Genomic DNA, 23,254 nt, shown 5'->3' with positions numbered 1-23,254 from the left:
CAGCAGCTAGGACCATAATCACTCATTCCCTTAGATCATGATTAGTCCAGACACATTACAGGCTAACGCAACCCCACCACAAAGACTCTGGAGCTCATCAACAGAAAGCAGCTTTCTTATCAGGTGTTTAACATTTGGGTTTTGTTTTTTTTCTGTTGTCCTTGAAGTGCAATGTTGAAAAACTTATTTTTTAATTGACCTTCTGTGGATTTTTCTCTGGTGCTAAATAAAAAAAATTGCAAAAAACCCCCTCCATGAGAAACAGTATATTTATTTTGATAAATAAAAACCTTACAAACTCATAATAATCATATAATCCATAGTTCATGGTTACAGAATTACTTGACTGCCAAATTCATCTGCAAACTTAGTTTTTATAATTGCATGAAAAAAATCACGTCTTAGCAGTACTCAATGTATAGAACAGTACAACCCTCTACAGACTGTTCTCTCACATTAGAGGGACTCCCTCTACCTCCACATTGGTGTCACGTCAGCCGATTCAGTGAATTAACGCATCAGCAGAATCAGCTAAAGGGCACATTTTCCCCCAGACAGTGACTCAACAACAGTAAGGCCCTTTGACAGGGCTACGTGGCCAGCCCCGTGCCCCATTGCTTCAGGGTTTTAGTGCCCTCCTAACATCCCAATTGCTTGCACCAAGGTCTGCTGCACTGCAGCACACCCCCAAATAGTAACAGTTATGTAACAGCTTTTAACATTCAAAATGCTGTACAAACATCAATTGCTTTAATCCTCGTCACCCAGCTAGAGTCAGTAAGCGTGTGGGGAGAAATCAGGAGAGACACGTCTTGCCCAAAACCATACAGTGGCGCAGCCTTGAAGTAACATTTGAAGTAAGAAACTTTGGGCCTTTAGCCCTATGCCTTTGCTTCCAGTTGTGACTGAACAAGTCCTTACGCTGAATAACACAAACACAGAGGCTTCATTCTGAGAGTACGCACTTAGAAATTAATGCAATCCTGGGCTGGAGCCGAAGCGCTCACCCTGGCAGGAAAGATGAAGCCCTGAACGACTCGGTCTCCCCGAGCCCATGCAAGCCCCAGTGGCAACAGGATGACACCCCTAGGTCCCCCTCGCAAGCTTCAACCTTGGGAGCAGCCCTTCTGACTGACTTACATTAATGACTGAGTCATCAGGCTTTTTATAGAACAGGTTTTTGAAATATTCTCTGAAGAGCAGTCTCATGAGAGGATAAAGCTTCAATAGGAGGAACAGAGCGAGTTATACAAATTAAACCCCTAGCAGGAGCCTGAAGACACGCTGGAAGCAGGGCAGCAGCACTGCACCCGTAGGCTTTTTGTGTTACAGTCCTTCTCTGGGCTACGCTGCTCCATTAGCTCTGCATGCAGCAGCAAGTGGAAACATCCAGTCTCTAAAGCGCTATCTGCCTGTGCTTCGGGGATTTGTACAAGGAATGGAGGGAAAACCTTGTTCGTGGGCTAATTGGCCCGCTGCTTTATCATGCAACGAGAGTTAAGAGAAGTCTGTTGGGAAATGGATGAAGACCACAGCACAAACATCAAAGAGGAGGGGGAAGGGAGGGAAAGGATTAACGAGACAAAGACTACAGAAATTAATTTTAGAAGAAAACATTAAAAGCATGTACAGAAAAAAAGGCAGAGAAAGGAAGAGAAACAAGTATTTAAATGAATTAGAAACTAGTTTAGAGAAAGGAAAAGGCACAAGATAAAATTAAATAGCGTGAAGACTGAAAAAGACATTTAAAAAGGAGAAACACAGTATTCCCAGCTCTTAACTATTCAAAAATCTTGCATTATGATCTCTCATAAATCATGAAATTTTATGGTCTTTTTATTCGTTTTATGCTGTAGCTTTTAGAATTCACCTTTACATGTCTATGCAACCTCATTAGCTAGAAACATTTTCTGCTCTTAAAAAAAGTTAAAAATCTCACATAAATCCAAGATGCTTGAACTTTAAGAAAACCATAATCATGATAAAAAAATCATAGCTACTGTAATTAGTTTTGCTTAATTAACTATGCGCAATAGACCTACTGCAGTCCCATCTAATCTTAGAAAACCAAAGAGAACATCTCTGCATCCCAGAACACAAGAGGAAGCAAGCCTTGACTCTGATCCATCAACAGTGTTGATTGAAACAACATTAGACCAGAACGCTTAAGTTCATTCAGTGGTGCTAAGATACAGGAGACTGGGGTGGGTCAGGAAGCAATCCCAAAAGTTGTTGGAGCTTGCAGAAGGCCTAATCTAGCAAATTATATGCCGGTGGGGGGGGGGGGGGGGAAGAGAAAACATGCACACCACTATGCCCTGCTGTAGAGTAGCTACTAAACCCTAAGCTTGTGGTGGTGTTTGCATTATGGCCAGACAACTCAGAGAAAAGACCCTTTCTGCATCTTTTGTTTTTATCAAATATTCCTAGTGCAGAAATCAAACTGAAAGTTCCTCCTGCATTGATGTGTATTACATTTTTAGAGCACATCGTGCATAACCCTGATGATATTTTATCAAACTAACCTTAAGAGGACTGTTCCTACAGCAGCCTGTGGAACTTACACCACTGCAGCCGTCAAAGTGCATTACCCTTGCAGCTGCAAAAAAGGTCAGATGGGCTTACTGTAGCTTTTCTGATGAAAGCAAGAATCACAAATTCTCACAGTTTTAAGTATAGAAAGTAGAGAACTAAGATGACATGACTTTACCCCTCACTTAACTGCCACAGTAAGATGAATCTTTTTGTCCCTTATCACATACAATTTTCCGCATGTCATTCTGGGCAATCTCTGACTTGCATATAAGATTTCTAGCAGGCAATTGTACTAAAGCAATCTTTACCCTTGCTCAGTAGATTCAGTGTTCATTACAGCTGGCTTGAAATTTTTCAATAAAAATAAATTTTCTGCTTCAACAATATTATTTGATGAAAATTTTGGGGATGAGGGAGAAAACAGAGGTACAGACTTCTTAGCTTCAAGTACAGCTCTTGTCAAACAGCTTGCTTAGGATGGATTTTCTGTGCAAATCTAGAAAGCTTTCACCAAAGCATGGAGCTTTGCAGACTTGGGCTCAAGCCTCCACTCTGCCCGATTCAACACAACCTTGAACAACAACATCCTGTGTCCATTCCGTACAGGTACATGATCAGCAACTCATTCTTTGGGCAAAATAATTATTTACATAAAATGGAACAACTCTGACAGAAAACACTGACTTCTGCTGGGATATGGTTCAAATCTTTACTTTAGATCAGACGGATCAGAGACTTGGATCTTGCACTCCATTATTAGGAGTCTTTCTCTGTAAGAGCTACCAATCATTATAAACTAGAAGCAAGTTGATAATGTAGATCTACATATTACATAGCAGAAGAACACTCAATACGTGCATGTTTAGGACAAAAAATTTCAAACCTAATCAAAATCCCAGTTATGTCATTGTGGAGCTGAATAAGCCTCTGCTTTACAGTACTTACGGGATGTTCTCTCCTCCTGCAATGAAATCTCAACAAGTTCCACACAGTGCTAACAGAGAGGGATAGTCTTTGAAAAAGTGAAAGTCTCTGAGCAAGTTCTTAAAACCTAAGTCAGATCAAATTATTGCAATACAACCTAAAAACTGTATAAAATCCTCTAATTTTACATGCATGATTAAATATGTTCAGTTGATCATAAAACATTGCCTCAATACGGAAAACTTGATACTAGATTCTTCTCTTGCACAGTGTAAGCAGAGCTGCTGAATAAGGAAAAAGTAAAAGAAGTTACATGGACAGAGTATGGTTGGCTACTGAACTGTGCAACAATTTAAATTCTTTCATTTAGAAAGCATTGCTGGTCATCATTATAAATAATAGAGTAGCTATAGGCATGTAGAGGACAAAAAAATTGAAGCATTCAGCTAGAGCTAATTCTAGGCTCACAGTTATTAGATTCTGCACATACAGTAGCATGGGTGGGTCTTCTTGACCTTGTGACTTCTTACTGAAACAAGAACAAGAGCTTGAGCCTTGGGACCATAAATCACTGAATTGTGCTTGTGCTGCTGGTTGGAGAGCAGGGAGGACCTGTGATTAGACAAAAGTGGGTGGGCTGGAATATTACAAGAGGGAAAGGGATCAAGGAGAAATAGTGTGCTGTTGTACAGCAAACAGATGCTAACACCATTTGGCACAAACAGATATTTGTACTGGCAGCCACAGCAAATCCATTGTGGCTGGAGTTATAACTAGGTGGTAGCAAGCAAGGTAGTTCTGTACGGATGCTAGCGGGATAAGGAGTGAAAATGAATGTATGATTGCAGAGAGAGCTGAGATGCTAAAGCAAGTATTTTCATGGAGCACCAACAGCTTTGTAATGCTGTTTTTCCTTGAGAAAATCTTCTGATTTCTAGATGTCTCATGCCTCTGCCTAGACAAGATGTGTAACTCACTTTCTTAGCCAGCCTGTAACTTCATGACATGGACAATTAAAAATATTCACCTTCCCTCAATCGCAACAGACAAATCTTCCAGAGTAATGAACTACCCCAAAATACACATATGGTCAAAACTCATATTTGCCAAAGTTCACTACTAAAATCATCAAGCTCACAAAGATAAAAATAATGCTCCCAAATATGGTGAGCAGCGACTTATGCTTGGTCACATTTACAGTTTGATAAAAAAAATGAATACACAAAAATCCTTATCAAGACAAAAAAACCACGTTGTTACTCTGTGTGTGTGTGTGTGTGTATATCTATATCTGTGTATACATATACGGGAACCTGCTGACAAATACAAAGCAAGTTTTGTGTTGGGGCTAGAAACACAATCCCAGACACATAAATGGCAGAAAGACAAACTTCTACTTCCCTGATGCTTGTTTTTTTTAAAGCTGTAATATATTAAGAATGATGCAGGTCTGTCCCAGCAGGGATACATTTATACTAGGTTAACTAAGAGTAATTTTCTTATATTTTCAAATGTGGAGGTTTCCTTTAATTTGCATGTGACCCATGCTGCCCACTCTCAGTCCCATGCAAACATCTTGGTCAGCTTATCATCCAAGTTGGAGCTCAGGAACTTTCCAATAACCATGCTGGCTCGTAGCTCACCAGGACACAGGGAGAAAGGCAGTACCACAAAAGGTCCTGAGACACAGGCCCCTTCTGCTGTTACTGCAATTCAGAGCAAACACCACTGGTAGCAAAGAGCCCAACCTGCTTTTTTCTGAGCAGCTGCCACTACAATTTGCTTTGAGTTTATACACAGAATTTTGTCCCCCACGGGCCATCTTCTCATCATACAACCAGGACATGAAATTTTATTGTATTTAAAACTTATTCATGGAATACTGTATAAATTAATCTTGTATTCTTAGAAAATATAAATGTATTTGCTTTACATTCTCTCCCTATAACAATATAGTGCTTTTTATAGTCTATGAAGTATTAATACATATGCTTCCTCGAAAGAAAGTCCTAGAGCATTAGGACAGCAAAGATGAACATAGATTCCATAGGCTCATCTGTACTTTTGAAAATGCTTTTGTTTCGGAACGCCAATTAATCTGTAGTTTATTGTATTTCAACCTTCCGAAGGTCACAGGATTTAACTCTTACACCCTTGCCAGTGTCAGTTGGCTCATAATAAACATTCATATTTGTTTTATGATGCAGACCAGCTAGTGGGTTTTATATACAGTAAGAATGAGAAATCTGACAAAAACAAGTGATTCATCTTTATAACCTGAGTAGAGGCCGGAACCTTCAGTAGAATCTTAAACCTATTCATTTATTTGTTCAGGTTGCTGGGCTTGCTTTCTTTTTTTTTTTTTTTTTTTTTAATTATCATCGATTGGATGCAATCTTAAACATTCAGTACTTTCTGTAAAAGGGATTTATTTGATAATTGGAAAAAGCTTTCCTGGCAGGTAGCTTGCTGGACTTTCTCAATCTGATACATGCTCATGTTCTGCCACAATGGCAGAAGGGAGGAGCTACTGATGTGCTCATTTGCTTTAAATTGTTTTCATTTTCAGCTGGAATCATTAAGAGTGACCCGAAGTGTAGAAATGATGTACAAAAAAATAAGTAGTTTTGGTGCAATGCTGTCAACAGATTGGTGCAACACTCTCAGACTTTGCGTTGAATCCATTTACAGTGGTAACTGCAGTACACTCCTGCTGGTGGCCTGTGGTCCAGATTTGGCCTGGAGGACAAACCCATCAGGCTTGCTGCAAGAAATAGGACACAATGTTCATGTAGCAAAGGTTGTCTTAACCACCAGACATCTTCCACCTGCACCCAAACATCACCCAAAGTCTGGGGCTGTTGCTTCCACAGTGACTAGCAAAAATGAGGTGGGTGGGGAGGTGTTATAAGAGGGAAAAGGCACATGGCTGCTGAGGTTAAAATACTGCTGCTCATGCTAGATGCCTTAGGGATAGCAAAACCATGTATCCCATTAGCTATCACTGCATACCTCAGTAGAAAAAAAAAGTCTGTACAGCATTGCCAGCAATGATAACTTGTCACCTGAAGGGACAGGAGCCTGGAATGTACTGGAAGTGAGGAGACAAAATGGGTGTTTCTACAGTTCCCACAAATCCAACAAATTGACCCACTTCATATGTCCCTTTTTGTAGGGCTGTTGTGGTTTGTTCTGGTTTGGAAGGTGGAGCTCATCTCCATGCACCCCGGCACCCTCTGTCTCTTTGTGATACAGAAAATTCCTGCCCATCAGCAAATTTGAAGACTAAGTAACAGCAGACTACACTAGTTAGTTTACACAGTCAGAGGAGCTGTATTGATTTGTACAAGTAGGTAGTTTCAGCATAAGCACACACAAGCCAAGTAAGACTCCCACAGAAAGTCTGCAAGGAGATTGATTCAGACATGCCCAAGCCTTCCCAGTCAAAAGCAGAGTACCTGCAGGAGCACTGGCTAACTGGCTCTGTTTAGAGGATGTATTAGCATGGGAAAACATTGTGCCAAGGCAGCCAAGCTCATTCTGGCATCCAAATCCACTTATTCAAAAGGGACTTGGTTATCCCACAAGGCTCTGCTTTCCATCAGAGGCATATGTGAAACACCTGCTATTTAGGAACAAAGGTGCAGGCAGGGGGCTGTTTTTGCTGTAGTTATCTGCATATGCTATTAATAATACAGGCTGGGTTTTATCATTTGCTTAGAGCAGGGACGTAACTGATTCATGCTACCTGGGTGCTGCAGGGGCCCTCGTAACTCCAAAGATTCCCCTTTACCATACTGTGTGGCCATAACATCACCTAGGCACCCAGACTGTTGTCCTCTATTTCAATAAGTAACATCCCAAGCCACAGGCTGCACTTCTCCAAACATAAAACCTTCCCTGTGTCAACAGAAGATGCCATGAAAAGCTGAAGAACCTTAAAAGCTGAGTAACATGCCAGGGAAGTGAAGTGACTTTGCCGTGGCAAAACGTACATCCACTGTGAGAAGGTTATTCAGCATCCTGCAGTTCAGAACAACTTGCTTTTGAGTTCTGCAAGTCAAATTCACTGACAGCATCAGGCATCGATTCAAAACAAAAGAATATGAACTGAAATGGTAGAGAATGAATAATCTCTTGCGTTCTTTTCCAATACAGCCTATACATGGTAAGGATTTTGCTTAAAGATTTGTTCTTTACTGCACCTTCTGTGACATTCTGAATTATGGCACAATAGAAAAATCAATTAAAATGACTGCTGAATAGTTCTTTATCTGCCACCCAATCATCTTCCTCCAAAAGAGGCATTTCTACAGTGCATTATACATGAATTAGCCCTGCTGTTCTAAAATAGATTAGAGATCCTTTAGCCTGCAGCTTCAGAAGAAGGGTAAGCAAGCAAACCATATGTTTTATATAAGCACAAAATAACTTATAAATATGTACCATTACTCTAAAACCTAATCTTTAATATGCCTCCCCCCCCCCCCATGATTTCTGATCTTTATTAAAAATGACATTTCTTTTCTGTTGGTCACCCCTCTCTGCATACAAGCAGAGATGTACACTGCTTATCACTCAGTTCTTAGTCATTCTGCATTCAAAAACCTCTCACTGGAAGAACAGTAGTGCATATGGACAAATAGACAACAATAGATCAAAGTTTTAAAGCACAGGGAAATTACTGCACACTTGAATTTCTGGGAAGCTCAGATACAGTTTCACAGTTGACAGCTGTCTTGTATTTCTCACTTGACCACAGAGATACCACCACTCCAATAATTGGGCTCCTGGTGTGCTGACACCACCACTTAGCCCTGAAAATCAAAGCTGATTGCTTTCTTGTTTGCTCCGTCTCATACATCTACTTTCTCTTTTCTTACTCTGACTGCAAGTGCTCTGTTATTTTTTAATCCATTTTTTATACAATGTTTACCATACTAGGGCCATAGTCCATAACTGATTCCTAAGCACTTCCACAGCATCTCAGATTAAAAAGAAAACCAAAAACTTTTGAGCTCTTGGAATGCTTGAATCCTGACCAAAACTTTGAGACTTATATATGCACTTTTCTTCACTTTTACCATGTATTCAATGAGATTCGAGTAACCTCAGCAGACTTGCCTAAAACTAACTTTTTCTTCGAGTAATATGGTGAAGAATATGAAAATAATAACCAAAATATTTTGATCAAAGACAAAAGCAAAGAAAGTCTGAAAGGTACTTCTGCCACGGGAAAAAGTAGCACCTCCACATATAGCAAACGATATAAAAGATCTCTTTAGATTTGGCTGAGAAGACCTTACTTAGGGCTTTGCATCTTACACAGTGCTCTGAAACTTGTCAGATGTTATGTCATACACTATGTTAAAGCCTTTACTATACAGAACCTTTCTCCACTAATACAGAGGAATTCATACTGCATATGACAATTTGTAGGTCAGAGTTTCATGAGGCTGTTAGAAAAAAATCTGAAAGAAATATGCTCAGTTTATCATCTGACTTCGTCTCTAAACCATACTATAACCACTTTACAGTCACCTTCCAGAGCCAAATCTTAGAGTTTTCATTTTAATGAAATTTTTTTTTTTATACAACAGTATTGTCTCATTTTAATTCTCAGAAAAAAGAAAGTACCTTCAAAATCCCCATCTCTGGCTTTTGCTGCAAGTTCTGAGGATGATATAGTCTCTTGACATAAAGCACAGTCTTCCAATGCTGCACTCCTTAAACCCTGATTAACTGTAAAACAAACCAAAGAGTACTCAAATTAATCTTTTTCCAATTTGCACTTAAAATATTCATGTTGGGACTTCTGGGATTAGATTACAGTAGCATCTGTATATACCTTCTTAGACTTCTGGCTTTTTCTTTACCCTGACAGAAACAGTGATTTAAAAGTCTCCTCTAGTCTTCTTTGGAATGACAACAGAAATGAAAGATGCTGTTATTACAGGACATACAGTCCTCTTACTTCTAGCAGTTTAGTTGTATCCTGTATTTTATTTCCCAGTTATTAACTTGGATCCTTTACAAAGAAGTAGATTATGAGAACAACCAGAGATTCCCTAAGTGAATCACAGACATCAAATCACATATATCAAAGAGAAACTTCATCCCTGAAGTCCCTGACTTTTATATGCTCATTTTGTGTATGCTTGCTTTTGTCAACACTTTTTTTTTTTTTCAATGTAATAGTTCATCCATTAGAAATTACTCCAGCCAAGTACTGGTGACTAACATATATTTCCTAGTGATAATTCTTTACAGCTCCAATTTCTTTATAGTACTCTTATTTCAATGTTCAGGAGCTCTTTGATCCTCTCTACCAATTCTATACCCCCTTTTTTTTTTTTGCCTATGAAAAAAACCAGTCTCTTTTCACATCATGACATCCCGCCACCATAAAAATGTGGAAGTTTCAACCACAAGTAGAGGACTGTAATGCATGTTGTGCATTATCCCACTGCAGAGTTCAGCTGGATTGGAGGTTTTTCTGATAACTTTAACCAACTTTTAACTTTGTGTTTCATATAAAAATCCTCCATGCTTTTAAACTAAACTGGGAGAAAGGGAAAGCAAAAGTTTTCAATCATGAGGAAAGGGAGAAAAAAAAAGAGCACTCTGATCACCTTCAGATGCTGATAGTTCTAATCATAACAAAGGACAAAAGCAATTGCAGTCTTGCTGGGATGACATGGTTATTTTTAGCCAAGTTAGCAGACTTGCCTCTTTGAAAAAGAAATAATCATAATGGTGACAGAGAAAAAAAAGTTCTTGCGTTGGCTTATGATCTAGTTCTGGTTCCGTTATCCTGATTATCTAGAATTCAAAACTGGTTATTTTTCTATTTTGAAGCCAAATTCAGCATTCTGCAATTTCTTCAAGACAGGCCAGATTTCAGCATCTTACTGAGCACTCTCATTTTATAGTCTGCTCCTTTTACACAGCTATTTAAACTTCAGAATCAAAGATACACATCTTGGTAAATTAAAATGTCTCCAGCATGACACAATACCAAGGGGGAGGGTGTGGGGGGGTGGAATCTATGAAGTCCAAACCCCGCATACTTTATGTTATGACTATATGGGCTACAAACACTGTTCTGTTATACATAGGAATACAGAAACTAGCAGACGTACTCTCAAGGCTCTGTTTCAACATCTGTCTCAAGACATACTGCTGTGTACCTATACCTCCAGTGACTTCGACCCGTTTGCAGTCTGTTTCCATGACTTTTTTAAACTTAGATCAAATCACTGGACAGTGAGTCCTGTCAAGAAGTTGACAAAATGTTAAGGAAATTCTTGTCAAATAGTTAATGGATCTCCATGGGGCTACCAGCAGAAATTCACTAGAGAAAACAAACATTTAGATCTCTTTACCTTTCTTTTGCTTTTCTTTGTCTTCTGTTTCGGGTTTGGTTGCCATAACTTCAAACAAGGTCTTTAAGATACTCCTCAGATCACTAGCATAGTTTGTCTGCAGCTGGTCAGCAACACCTAGGAGTTTGAGAAAATGGGTAAACCGTTACTAGACTATTACGCCACCCTTAAAAAAAGTATTTAAATTTGCCTGTTGCTACCAGTAATGGCCTTGTATTTATTTTTGAGGGGATCACTTGTTCATGTCAGGAATAAAAATTGAACATTTAATTAAACCAATTTTCCATAATGGTCAAGTTGCATTCTGGCCTTTATGCTACCTGCAGTTTAATACACATCTTCCTTGTCTTTTGGCAGGAAACACTCAGAGATCCTTTTGCATAAAAACACAACAAAGGCTACTCTCATACCTGAGATACAGACAAAAAGGCGGTGAATAAGGTCATTACTGCCATGAAATCTGGATCTGATCTTTTCTCGTGTGGCAATTTTAGCAGCCTGCAAAGCGAGCTGTATTTCTTCCTGATCAATGTCATCAGATGAACAAGAACTTGTCATTAAACTGCTGTCGGAGAAAAAAAAAAATTAAAAAAATAATGTAAATCTTCACTCAGTTGCTCAAGATGTTCAGCAAATCCTAAAGGACTTATGATTCAGGCAAGACTCTATAGCAAACTGGAACTAATTGCTGTAAATTCTTGTTGAAGTTAATCAACATGCAACCAATCACCATCATGTTTGATTTTTACTCTGTGGCATAGCTGCAAAAAAACTTTTAAGCAGAAAATCATTTGTCTGTATTTTATTGCATCTTTCTAACTACTACAAAGTGCTGTGCCATTTTTTCACATTAACTTTGTCTGAGAATTCAGTCCTGAGACCACAACTCCACCAAAAATCCAAAAGGGGAATATCAACCTAAAAATGAGAAGGTCAGTTCTGAAGTCAACTTAGAAATTTAGTAATGTGGAAGTTAATTTGAAAAAAAGAATTTCTGAATTATTTTACCTCAAAATAGTGAGAATAGAATCTAAATATAACCTTACATAAAAAAAAAGGAAAGAAGAGTGATAAAATATAATTTACACAGTAGAGAGGTAGATTAGTTCCCTTATATGCCTAACAGTAGAAATTGCTGAAATGTCAAACTACTGTAAAAAAAAGGCTCATCAACTCCAAAGACATAAAAACGTGTCACCAAATATCTACTAGACATTTAAATTTTCTTTTAAAAAACAAATACACAGTTGCCAGCCATTTCCACACCCTCGCCCCCTGCTCCCCATTTATGGAGAAGAAGCTTGAAACAACCTGAGACTGCAGGGAAGCTTTGGTGGGAATCCAGCTTCTTCAAATATCAGGAATTACCTAAATATTTGTAAATCAAGATGTATTTTTAAAAAAGAAAGTACTTGGAGAAAAAGTAGCACTTCACCAATAGAAAAACCCTTAACTGGGAGTAGAGTGCAGGATGTAATCACATTGAAGTCCTAAGGATTCACTCTGTTGACCGAAGGAGACATGCCTTCTTACTCTACTACATTCAGAGACAGAGGAACACTAAATCATTGTCCCCACATATTGGAAAGAAATTAATCTCACCAATGACTATAAAAAACTAGAATATTTTATCTATAATCGTACTTCGGCTGTCCAGAACTCCAGCACGCTCTACTATGCGGAGAACTACTATGTTAAAACAAGTTACTGACTGCATAAATAGCATGCATAATGAAGGAAGTAATTTCTAACACATTCTGAGTTCAATCTGCTTTTGTTAGGTGCTGAAACATTTACCACCTTACAGATCCCATCCCTGTGACAGTATGCATAAACATTTACTGAAGGATAAGACACACAGGTAATGTTTATATTTATAACAAAATTTTATGGGATATAGTTTTGAAATTCTACCTGTAGGCTATACAGGTAATCCTTTAAAATGTAAAAATGAATTTATTAGGCTATATCTTAAAAGCCCTAATAAAAACAGAACTGAAAATAAATAAAATACTGGAGATTAGTTATTGATAGAAATATCAATGGGAAATGTGTAGCATGAGTACCTTAACTGGCTTCTCATTCTTTCAAAGCCAGAGCAAAAAACAGGCCTGGAGGAGACGAATTTTGTTCATGTTATCTATTGCTATTAACAAAAGCAAATTCTTGTAAAAAGATGTTAGTTCTATGTTTACAGTTCCCTCAGCACCACAACTGACTAGGTTTATTAAAGACACCAAGAACTGAGCAAGAATTCTCTCTCTCAATTTTTTCCTTTGCTTTTCCATAGGGGATATTATATATAAATAAAAATAATAATAAGCCTGTCACTGTGGAAAGGTCTGTGTTCAAGACAATGAAAAGGTCATGTAAGAACGTGGCTTAAAAAGGAGCAAGCTGAAAGGTAGTAAGAGCCAGGAAGCGATCCCCGATTCTCAATGGTATGCAGTTAGACAATTGCCTATTTGCACAAATGCTCACATATAGAGAGAGGAGTTTGTCTGCCTCGTAACAAAGCCAGATAAGGTCTACTTTTTTTTCTCTTTTTTAAAAGAATTGATCTTACAGTGATATACACATTTACACTAGAAATTGCTCTCCAAGGCAAGCATGGACCTCGTGACAGAGACAAATGCAGTCTGCGTGTGTAATTATACAACCCCAATGCAATGGTCTCTTTGAGACTCCCAAGAAGCAAAAACCTTAGCGCAGGGGAAAACAGGGTGGCTGATTCAAGGATGACTCTTCCCTCCAAATCACAGCTGAAAGAAATATTTCAAAGTAAGGTGTTAAGTGGGCAGAGAGCTATGAAGAGTGCTTTTCAAGAATATAAACTACTTAGTCCTTTCCTATTTTGCAGAAAGGAAGAAAGGCTCATTCCACAATTCTGACCAAGCTCTGCAATTTTAAGAGGAATGCAGTTTTACCTACTTCCTAATTCCTCCAAGCAATGTGGTTTGACCTAGTTCTGTTTCAGGCTATTCTATGTTAGATTTTGTGGTGTGTCGTTAAGACTGGTCATGTCACACCACAAGACTGGCTGGAACTTTTTTGTCCTAAAAATCCCTAGCATGGAGCACATACAAATTGCTTCAGCACTGTGGGATGGAAGGTCAGTATGTATGCACACTCAACATTTATAACATACTTTCATATGCACAGTCACAAGTACAATATCCATACACAAGAGGTTCAGAAAAGAGGACATTTTGTATTCAGGATTGCTTGTGCCACTGCAAAGAGAAAAGTGAATGCTCTAGAATAATTTTAAACTGGACCTAAGAATCACTACAGAGTTAGAAAAAATTACTCTGCATTTACCAACGGGACCAAGTCAGATTTAGACAAAGATGACTCTCAAAGAATGACTAATGACCATCTGTTCTTTATTTTAAAATATATCTTACTGTTAAAGAATGTAGCCATAAAATTAATATTGTAGAGGCAGTCAGAAATACTGTAAGAACAGAAACATTGCAATTGTTTCAGATAAACAGCAAAAAAGATAGCTTTTCTTATAACAGCGTATCCCAAAAAGCAGTGATTGCATCTATGCAAATATTAAAGATTCTTGTGTTTTTTTAAATTGATATTATAGAAAATAAACCTGAATTTTGATCTACGGAGTTCAGCTTACCTTTTGTCCAAATTATTCTTTCAAACAAGTTTTGTTAGTTCTGTAAGGAATACCTTTCTTTCTGGGCTTATCTAACATGCATAATTTGGCTCAAAATTCTCAGCTGATACCAGATGTGTAGGAAGCATTTCACTGATGCCAGACTACACTCAGATCTGGAATGTTTCACTGCCAATGATGCTGCAGAATCAAGTATCACCACAGAAAACAAATAGCCATACCAAGTACCTAGAGACAAATCCTCATTTTCTCAACTTCTTGGTGGAAGGGAACCCTGCATTACCCAAGGAATTAGGTTAAGAAGAGATAAGACCAAAATAAGCATAGAACTCCCCTTGTGAAATGTTTTTCATATAAACAATGCTTATCATGTATTTATTTTTCAGACTGTAGAAACATTGCAAAGTTAACACATCTAAAGGCGAATATCAAAAAATAAGATGTTATGTCAAAGGTCAATCCCAAACAGTAAACCTTTTAGATTATAAAGGAACTGATACCCTTGGGCAGATACAATGAATTAGCTTTTTACCTAATTTGGCTAGCATTTATCTGGCAATTTTACAATTACTCTCCATTTGTCATGTTAGAAGAGTAGCAAGACTCTTTCAACACTTTAAAGATGTATCTCTAGAACAGCTGCCTGGTCTCAAGGCTTGACTGTGATATTTAGTCAAATATGTACAAGCAAACAAAAGCCAATAACTTAACTGTACATGATATCAGCTTTCACCCATGAAACCAATCTGCTTTACAGCTTTTAAGTGCCAAAGGATACTTGTGAGCCACGTTAAGTAGTAGTATCCATACATAATGGAAAACAGGACTGTGGAATAACAACGTTATGACTGACATTTTCAGAAGTGGCCAGTCATTTCAGGTAACCATCTGTGATACCGTAGGCTTTGTGCTGTATTTGTTGGTCATTGACACTCATCCAAAACCGGTAAAAGCAGCAAAGTCTAAAACCAAATAACCAAAGTCAATTAATTCAAAGTTGGTCCAAATGTAAATATTTTACATTTGTGCTCAAAAAATTGTTAATAGCAGTAGGAATCTGTGACCGCTCATAGATGTTTCCTTCCAAATTTGTCTAGAAGTGTTTGGTTCATTAAACCTGAAATCTGCTCTGAACTGAATGCAGAATGTGTGAGATTCTCTGAAAGAATTTCTCATTACTCACAGACAAACCCTCAGAGTATCTTAAGTATGCATTAAATATACAGCAGTGGCAGATAAAAAGAATTTAAAATATCATTGTACCAAATACAATGAATACAAAGAAATCAACTGAATTATCACATTTTCAAAATAATCATAAAAAACTTTTAAAAAAGTGGTTTGGTTTTGTTTCTTTGTCTTTAGAAATCTTGGAGCAAAAGCAATAGGTGGTTACTACTCGCAAAGGAGAAAACCCAACATACCTATTCTACTATACATGATGCAATTATGCCACCAAATTTAAAAGGAAAGTAAGACCACCCTCTAAGTCTCTGATACCAGGCAAGGTCTTAGACTGCAACTAATTTTCAGGTACAGATTTCAGAAGACTGTCTTTAAACCAAGAGGGCTCATGTTCCAGCATGACAAACTCATCCCAAGTAAGTCTAAGAGCAAAACACTTATAAGCTCTATGAACAACATTACAAATGTTTACTAGAGAAGTGTTAACACATAATTCAGTGACTATCCCTACACCATTTATGTTATACAAATACCTGTGACATCAGTGATTCCTATTCACTTGCCCTGGAAATCTCCAGCAAACTACAGAAGCATAGGTAGGATGCAACTATTTGCAACAAAAGAGGTAACACCTTCCTGCTGTAGAGTGTGAATTCAAAGCTTGTGAATCCACTTCATAGTGAATTCAAAATCCATGTATTAAATGGTACTATTCTGATGCAGAGGTTTACCCATTTTGCAAAACCAGAGGGATGCATTTTTAGACAAAGTTGCTTTTTAGGAAAATTTCATACGTGCTGTACGGTAGCAGGTGAGACCCCTTCTACAGTAGGGAAATGTGAAAACTTCGCAAAAGGTTTTCTGTGATTTCACACATTCCTATTTACATAGAAGGACATTGCAATTATAAACCATGCTGAAAGTTTTTACAAAGGGACAGTAGTCCAATTCTTCAATATCAGAGTTCATTAAAAAAATTCATGACAGACTGCCCACAAATTATAAAACAGTGCAGTTCCTTAGACTTAAGTGACATGAATTCATTTGCACTAGTTGGCCTTAACAAATCTCTCATGTCCATTAGTTAAAAAGTCACACATTTTGAATAACTAAGATAAAGATATATAAGTGTACAGCTATATCATGTACATGGATCTCCCTATATATAGATATGTATGTATGTTTTGAATATTCTAGTTCTTAAATCATTTCTTAAAAAATCATTATCATGAGCTCCCTAGCTTTCATTTTTGTTCATACAGAATTTAGCATAATGACCACTTTATGATCTATTGTCGTGGTTTAACCCCAGTCAGCAAGTAAGCACCACGCAGCCGCTCACTCACTCCCCCCCCACCCAGTGGGATGGGGGAGAAAATCGGGAAAAGAAGTAAAACTCGTGGGTTGAGATAAGAATGGTTTAATAGAACAGAAAAGAAGAAACTCGTAATGATAACACTAATAAAGTGACAACAGCAATAATGAAAGGATTGGAATGTACAATGTACCCGAGCGGCGGTTCCCTGCCCCCACTTCCCAGTTCCTAAACTAGACGGGCCGTCCCATGGTATGGAATACCCCGTTGGCCACTTTGGGTCAGGTGCCCTGGCTGTGTCCCCTCCCAACTTCTTGTGCCCCTCCAGCTTTCTCGCTGGCTGGGCATGAGAAGCTGAAAAATCCCTGACTTAGTCTAAACACTACTTAGCAACAACTGAAAACATCAGTGTGTTATCAACATTCTTCTCACACTGAACCCAAAACACAGCACTATACCAGCTACTAGGAAGACAATTAACTCTATCCCAGCTGAAACCAGGACATCCATGACAATACCAATAACATACATTTTTCATCCAATCTATGCTATTTTTGTCTCCCATTTGATTTTTTTCACACTTTAAGTAAATTTAAAAAAAGAACAACACACCAAAACTTCTGCAGGCAAATCTATGTTATTGTCTGCACAGTTTCTAAAACTATTTCAGTAACTGGTACATTCACCCCACTGATATTCATGTAGGCTGTAACTGTAAATCCCAACACTAACCTGTCAACCTGTCTTTCCCAAGCTACTATTCTTACTTTTATTACTCTTAGTTTTATACTTCGTAAGGCTGTAGTCAACTCTGGGTTCCAATTTGCAAAAAAAGAATCAACTACTCCAAAGGCTATGCAAAGGATCAGACACAATAGCTGGGGAAAGACAAAGGTTGCATGCAAGAGGAATGACACGAGGAAAATGACAGGGGTTTGGGTAAGAAAAGTGTAACTCCATGTCACTAAGAAAAAAAAAAACTTACTACTTCCCATCCTGCTTTCTGCAGTACCTCTGGTGTTTCTTTTTTGATACTCTCACAAGAAACACAATAAACAGCAGGTTAAAACCCTATGGTTTATAACATGTACTAGTTTTGATATGGTTGGGAGGAAAACTACGAGATTAATAGCTTTTCACAATTATTTTAAGTGAAGGGGGTGGCTACACACTCAATCTTAGAGTCATTTAAACCAAATCCAGAACATGTCTTATTATTCGGGTAATAGCATATATTTATTTAGCCAAGGACTATATTTTAAGGAATGACCCCAGCGGCTACATTTAAAGCAGACTAAAAAAAAAAAAGCTTTAATTCAGACCTTTATTTCCTGACTTTTTAACCCTAATGTTTTATTAAGTCAAGAGGATTTTAAAATACAATCCCTTAGGTATTTTCTCTCTATTTTAAGAAAAAAGGCTAAAGAGGGAAAAAAAAAAACCCAACACAATAGCCAACCAACCCTTAAAGTGGTTCCCAAGGCTTCAGAACTTTGTCTCGAGAAACAAATAATACAACTGCATGCAAATCCCTCTATCATGAACAATCTAGCTATGTACCATAGGAAGTGGACTTGACACCACAGTATTATCACATGCGTTAGCAGTGCCCAGCTCCATACATGGTACGACATGTGCTAGAAGCCCCATCTGCTGTCAACCGTTTGAATTCCTCAGTAGGGGGAATTATTTTTCATACACTGCAAGATTTGCAGAAGCCTCTCAGCTTCTTTTGCTTCAGTAGAGGTGGGCAATCTGAGGTTGGCGGATTAAAATAAGGAATTTGGCTAATAGGATTAGTCATGTGTCCTAAGTGGTATCTTCAATCAGAAAAAAAATCCTGAGCATTGAAGACTACTGAATTTGAAATCAACAGCTTCTGCTCCACGTCCTGGCAGCTTCTGTAGCTGCCCACTCCGTTGGAAGAACACCTTCTTGAATCCTTCCTCAGCAATTCAAACCGCAAACTGCAGAACATTCTCGTTGTACTTACCATGTTGGACTTTTGAGAAAACACAGCTGTTAAAGCAGCATCTTGCCAAACAGATCCACCGTAAGAAACTCTAGGTAGACAACCAGCTTATTCAAACCCATTACTGCTGGCCTGGGTTTTCAGAAGAATGCAAAAATACTGTATTTCAAGTGGGAATTAAAATAAACAACATTGCCAGTCCAGGATTTATCAGCTTTAACAGTGCTCTCTCCCAAATAGCTTTTTTGGTCATTATAGGTAAAACTTCTGTAAGAGTGCATGTGAACAAATAACTTAAGAGCACCAGTAATGAACAGGGCTACTTTCTAAGCATCAAATTTAACGCCAGATACTTGCAAGGTACTACTTTTACTGTTTTTCTTAAAATTTAAACCAAAAAGGGATAAAACCTGCAAGACAAAGATATTGTAAAATTAAAAAAAAAATAGAACTGAAAATATAAGAAGTTAGAATATTGGTTAGGTTCACCTAAGATTTTCTCAATTCCACCATGATGATGTTTTTTCTAACACCTCCTTATAATCAAACATGCATTTAAAGCTCTCAAATGTTCACTCACGCTGCAAAAGGACAAATATGAGATTAGAGCACAGAATTATTTAAACTTCAAAAATAATCCTGAAGTGGAAAAACTGAAAGTGAAAAACAGAAATAGTATAGCATTTATGAAGAAATGGTATGTAGTATCAGCTCTGGTACCTGATACAGTGATAGAAATACATCAGTCCCAGCTTTCATGCCTTATCCAAAACTTGACACAGGACAGAGAGAACCTGGATACCTGATGCTGGATACAAATACTTCCAAGGCCAAGGAGAGTCATTTCACATAGCTCTTCAGCAATGTCCTCTGTGATACACAAGCAACTATTATGTATGGCATAGTAAAAACTGAATTAATGTAGCATTCAATTCCAGCAGATACTCTCGAGTTGCAACTCCTGTGCGTGGCATAAAGCGATAGAGAAGCAGCACTGAAAAACGTTTTCCAGCAAGAGGAACTCTAAGGGATAGGGAAACTTATTAGCACAATGTTTTCATATCACCTCCATCAGTTCCCTCAAAAAAGAATACAGAACAACCAACTAAGGCATTAAAGCATCCTAGGGTCTAGGAGAATCCCGCAGGAATTCGGTATCCAGCCGTGGGAGTCAAAGCTGAGAAAAGCTAATTAAAGTATTAGGTGGAGCCTTAAAATTTTAATTAGAAAAGAAAGCTTTCTCTTCATTTTTCACCTTCAATGCAGCTCTAAGCATAAGGAAATCCTCTCTTTTTTCCACCAATATAATTATGGTTTCACAATGTATCTTAGTTTTAGGCATTGCCAAAATGTCTGCAAAAAAACTGAGGTTACTATAGTGATTTTAGTTAATTACACATAATCTCAAAACTCCCAAATATGCTATTCTAAGGGTCTTTCTGGGGGGAAAAAAAGAAATCTGTAAAATAAAATCTAATTTCTGAAAGCTAGTAATTTTTTTTCTATTAGTAACACAGGGAACACCAAGCGACATTCAACAACAGATTTTTACACATCATTAAAATGAACATAATTATAAACGTGCCCAAATTACTAAAAATGAAAATTACAAGTGAGCTATGTAGAAACAAGAACACAAACCCATTATTATCACTTTTGTCAGTCTCCAGCCAGATGATATGCCACCTGGAATACAGTCCCCAAATGGCAAATTTTGGGGCATATAACAATTTTGGTTGAACAGACTTAATGCCTCTGCTACTGATGCTAGTCAGCTTAAAATATTGCTGTATTTCACTTCATTTACACAGAGAGGAACATATTTTATATTTAATTTACTTCAACCATAGTGGCTATTTTAACTTCGCTAAAATATGAAGTTTATAATTTTAACAGGGAAAGACCAAAAAACTTGGAAAAACTGAATTTTCACCTTCCCACTGTAACAAGCACTCGTTAACAAGTAGTTCACACAAGCTGCCTGGGTTATTCCTTGAGAAAATAAAATCTGCATCAGTTACTTGTTACTGAAGACAAAAATACGCTTATAATATACCCAGAAATACCTTGTGGAATTTCCTGAAAGGGAACACTACAGCTTAGAAAATGCTGCACCATTTGGAGGTTCGATTTTTTTTGTCTTGCAGGGTGAAGAACAAGATAGGCATGAAACACGTCAAGAAGAATCCTGGCGGTGAAAAACTAGAGACATCTGCTTCAGTCACATATGTCTCAGTGACTAAAATCATAAGCAAAAGCTGACAGACCTCATCAACGCTGACTTTTTTGTTTTGCTGGTACTGCTCAGCTGGTTGTTGGGGCAAGGGATTTCGCAGCAAAGCAAAAAGATTGTACACAGGAGCTTGTTTATGACTGTATTAATATGCGTATTAATTTTCCTCACACTGCTTGAGTGACAGAGCTGTACAAAACAGCACCGATTCACAGTGCCTAAAACGTACACAGGCAGTTTGCAGTTCAAAATAATTAGGCAGGAATAGCATCTATACTGGAAGTCATTCTGATTTGCTCAAGGTATAAACCCCTTTCTCTTCCCACAGCTCTTCTACTTGAGCTCTATTTCCATGATTCCAGTACAGTACATGTGAAGCCATTGCCACCAGCCTTCTTCTGGTTATGAGCGCTCTTTCCATAAAGAAGAGCTCTCCAGAAAAAAGAGGAAAGAAAATCTACAGTAATGCATTGATCAAAACAAAAACAACAGCACCAAACATTAATGTAGAATTAATCCGTTATTTTGCATCGTTTAAACACGTATAACCTGACCAGGTTAACAATGGTAAAACTGCAAGAGAGGAGATCTGGAGACACAGCTGATCAGGTACACTGTGACACATCAGTTAAAAGACATTAACATATTTGTTGTCCCCCACACTATCATCTGCAAGATCCCCAGAGTAGCTGTGATCTCTTTATTATAACTTGTGGGGACGTATTTTGTGCTGTAGCTTTGATAGAATAGCTCTGGACCATAAGATGAAAGAACTGAATTCTCCTAGTATAATTCACAGTCCTGGTGAATGAGCGAGTTATTTTTCCTTCTTGGATCCTCTTCAAGGCACTGAGTTCTACTGATGAAAAAGCACAATATAAAACCTGGTTTTGTAAGAAACTGCCCACCTGCAAGAACTTCTCTTGGTCTGTGAGATAGGCAAGAAAATGGCTCACAGGCCACTTCTAAGAGTGCTGATCAATGGCTTTTACTCAGGCTGGCAGCCTGTCACAAGTGGGTGTTGGGGTTTAACCTGAAACCAGGACAGTGGGGTACCCCAGAGATTGACCGGGCTTCACACTGTTCAACACATATTGGATTTGCATGGCAAGGTTTTGGTAGCGGGAGGCCTACAGGGGTGGCTTCTGTGAGAAGCTGCTGGAAGCTTCCCCTGTGTCCGACAGAGCCAATGCCAGCCGGCTCCAAGACGGACCCGCCGCTGGCCAAGGCCGAGCCCATCAGCGACGGTGGTAATGACTCTGGGAGAACAGATTTAAGAGGGGGAAAAAGTTGCTGCACAACAGAAACGGCAGCCAGAGAGAGGAGTGAGGACATGCGAGAGGAACAGCCCTGCAGACCCCCAGGTCAGTGCAGAAGGAGGGGGAGGAGATGCTCCAGGCGCCAGAGCAGAGATTCCCCTGCAGCCGTGGGGAAGACCATGGTGAGGCAGGCTGTCCCCCTGCAGCCCGGGGAGGTCCACGGGGGAGCAGATCTCCACCTGCAGCCCAGGGAGGTCCACGGGGGAGCAGATCTCCACCTGCAGACCGGGGAGGACCCCACACCGGAGCAGGGGGATGCCCAAAGGAGGCTGTGACCCCATGGGAAGCCCACTCTGGAGCAGGCTCCTGGCAGGACCTGTGGCCCCGTGGAGAGAGGAGCCCACAATGTTTTGCTGGCAGGACTTGTGACCCCATGGGAGATCCACGCTAGAGCAGTCTGTGCCTGAAGGACTGCAGCCCATGGAAGGGACCTGCGCTGGAGCAGTTCGTGAAGAACGGCAGCCCATGGGAAGGACCCACGTTGGAGAAGTTCATGGAGAACTGCCTCCCGTGGGAGGGACCCCACGCTGGAGCAGGGGAAGAGTGAGGAGTCCTCCCCCTGAGGAGGAAGGAGAGGCAGAGACAATGTGTGATGAACTGACTGCAACCCCCATTCCCTGTTCCCCTGTGCCGCTGGAGGGGAGGAGGTAGAGAAAATGGGGAGTGGAGTTAAGCCTGGGAAGAAGGGAGGGGCAGAGGGAAGGTGTTTTTAAGATTTGGGTTTATTTCTCACTACCCTACTCTGACTT

The 23,254-nt window shown here is 39.0% G+C and overlaps 1 protein-coding gene across 4 annotated transcripts in view; it reads right to left on the bottom strand.

The window, feature by feature from the left end:
• The window catches only part of ZFYVE28 (zinc finger FYVE-type containing 28), a 166,277-nt gene that overhangs the window by 5,484 nt on the left and 137,539 nt on the right, over positions 1 to 23,254 (bottom strand). For 2 of the 4 annotated variants that reach the window (XM_069795186.1, XM_069795205.1), the window contains 3 exons: positions 11,255 to 11,409; positions 10,845 to 10,961; positions 9,097 to 9,201 (listed from right to left, as the gene is read on the bottom strand). In XM_069795186.1, coding sequence (XP_069651287.1) covers positions 9,097 to 9,201; positions 10,845 to 10,961; positions 11,255 to 11,409 — 377 coding nt within the window. The remainder of the gene's footprint in view (positions 1 to 9,096; positions 9,202 to 10,844; positions 10,962 to 11,254; positions 11,410 to 23,254) is intronic. The other 2 variants (XM_069795196.1, XM_069795214.1) reach the window with 1 other exon arrangement.

This window comes from Haliaeetus albicilla, chromosome 1 (genome assembly GCF_947461875.1).
Source record: "Haliaeetus albicilla chromosome 1, bHalAlb1.1, whole genome shotgun sequence".
Lineage (NCBI taxonomy): Eukaryota > Metazoa > Chordata > Aves > Accipitriformes > Accipitridae > Haliaeetus > Haliaeetus albicilla.
The sequence above is the reverse complement of the archived record's forward strand: the minus strand, read 5'-3'. Positions and strand labels throughout refer to the sequence as shown.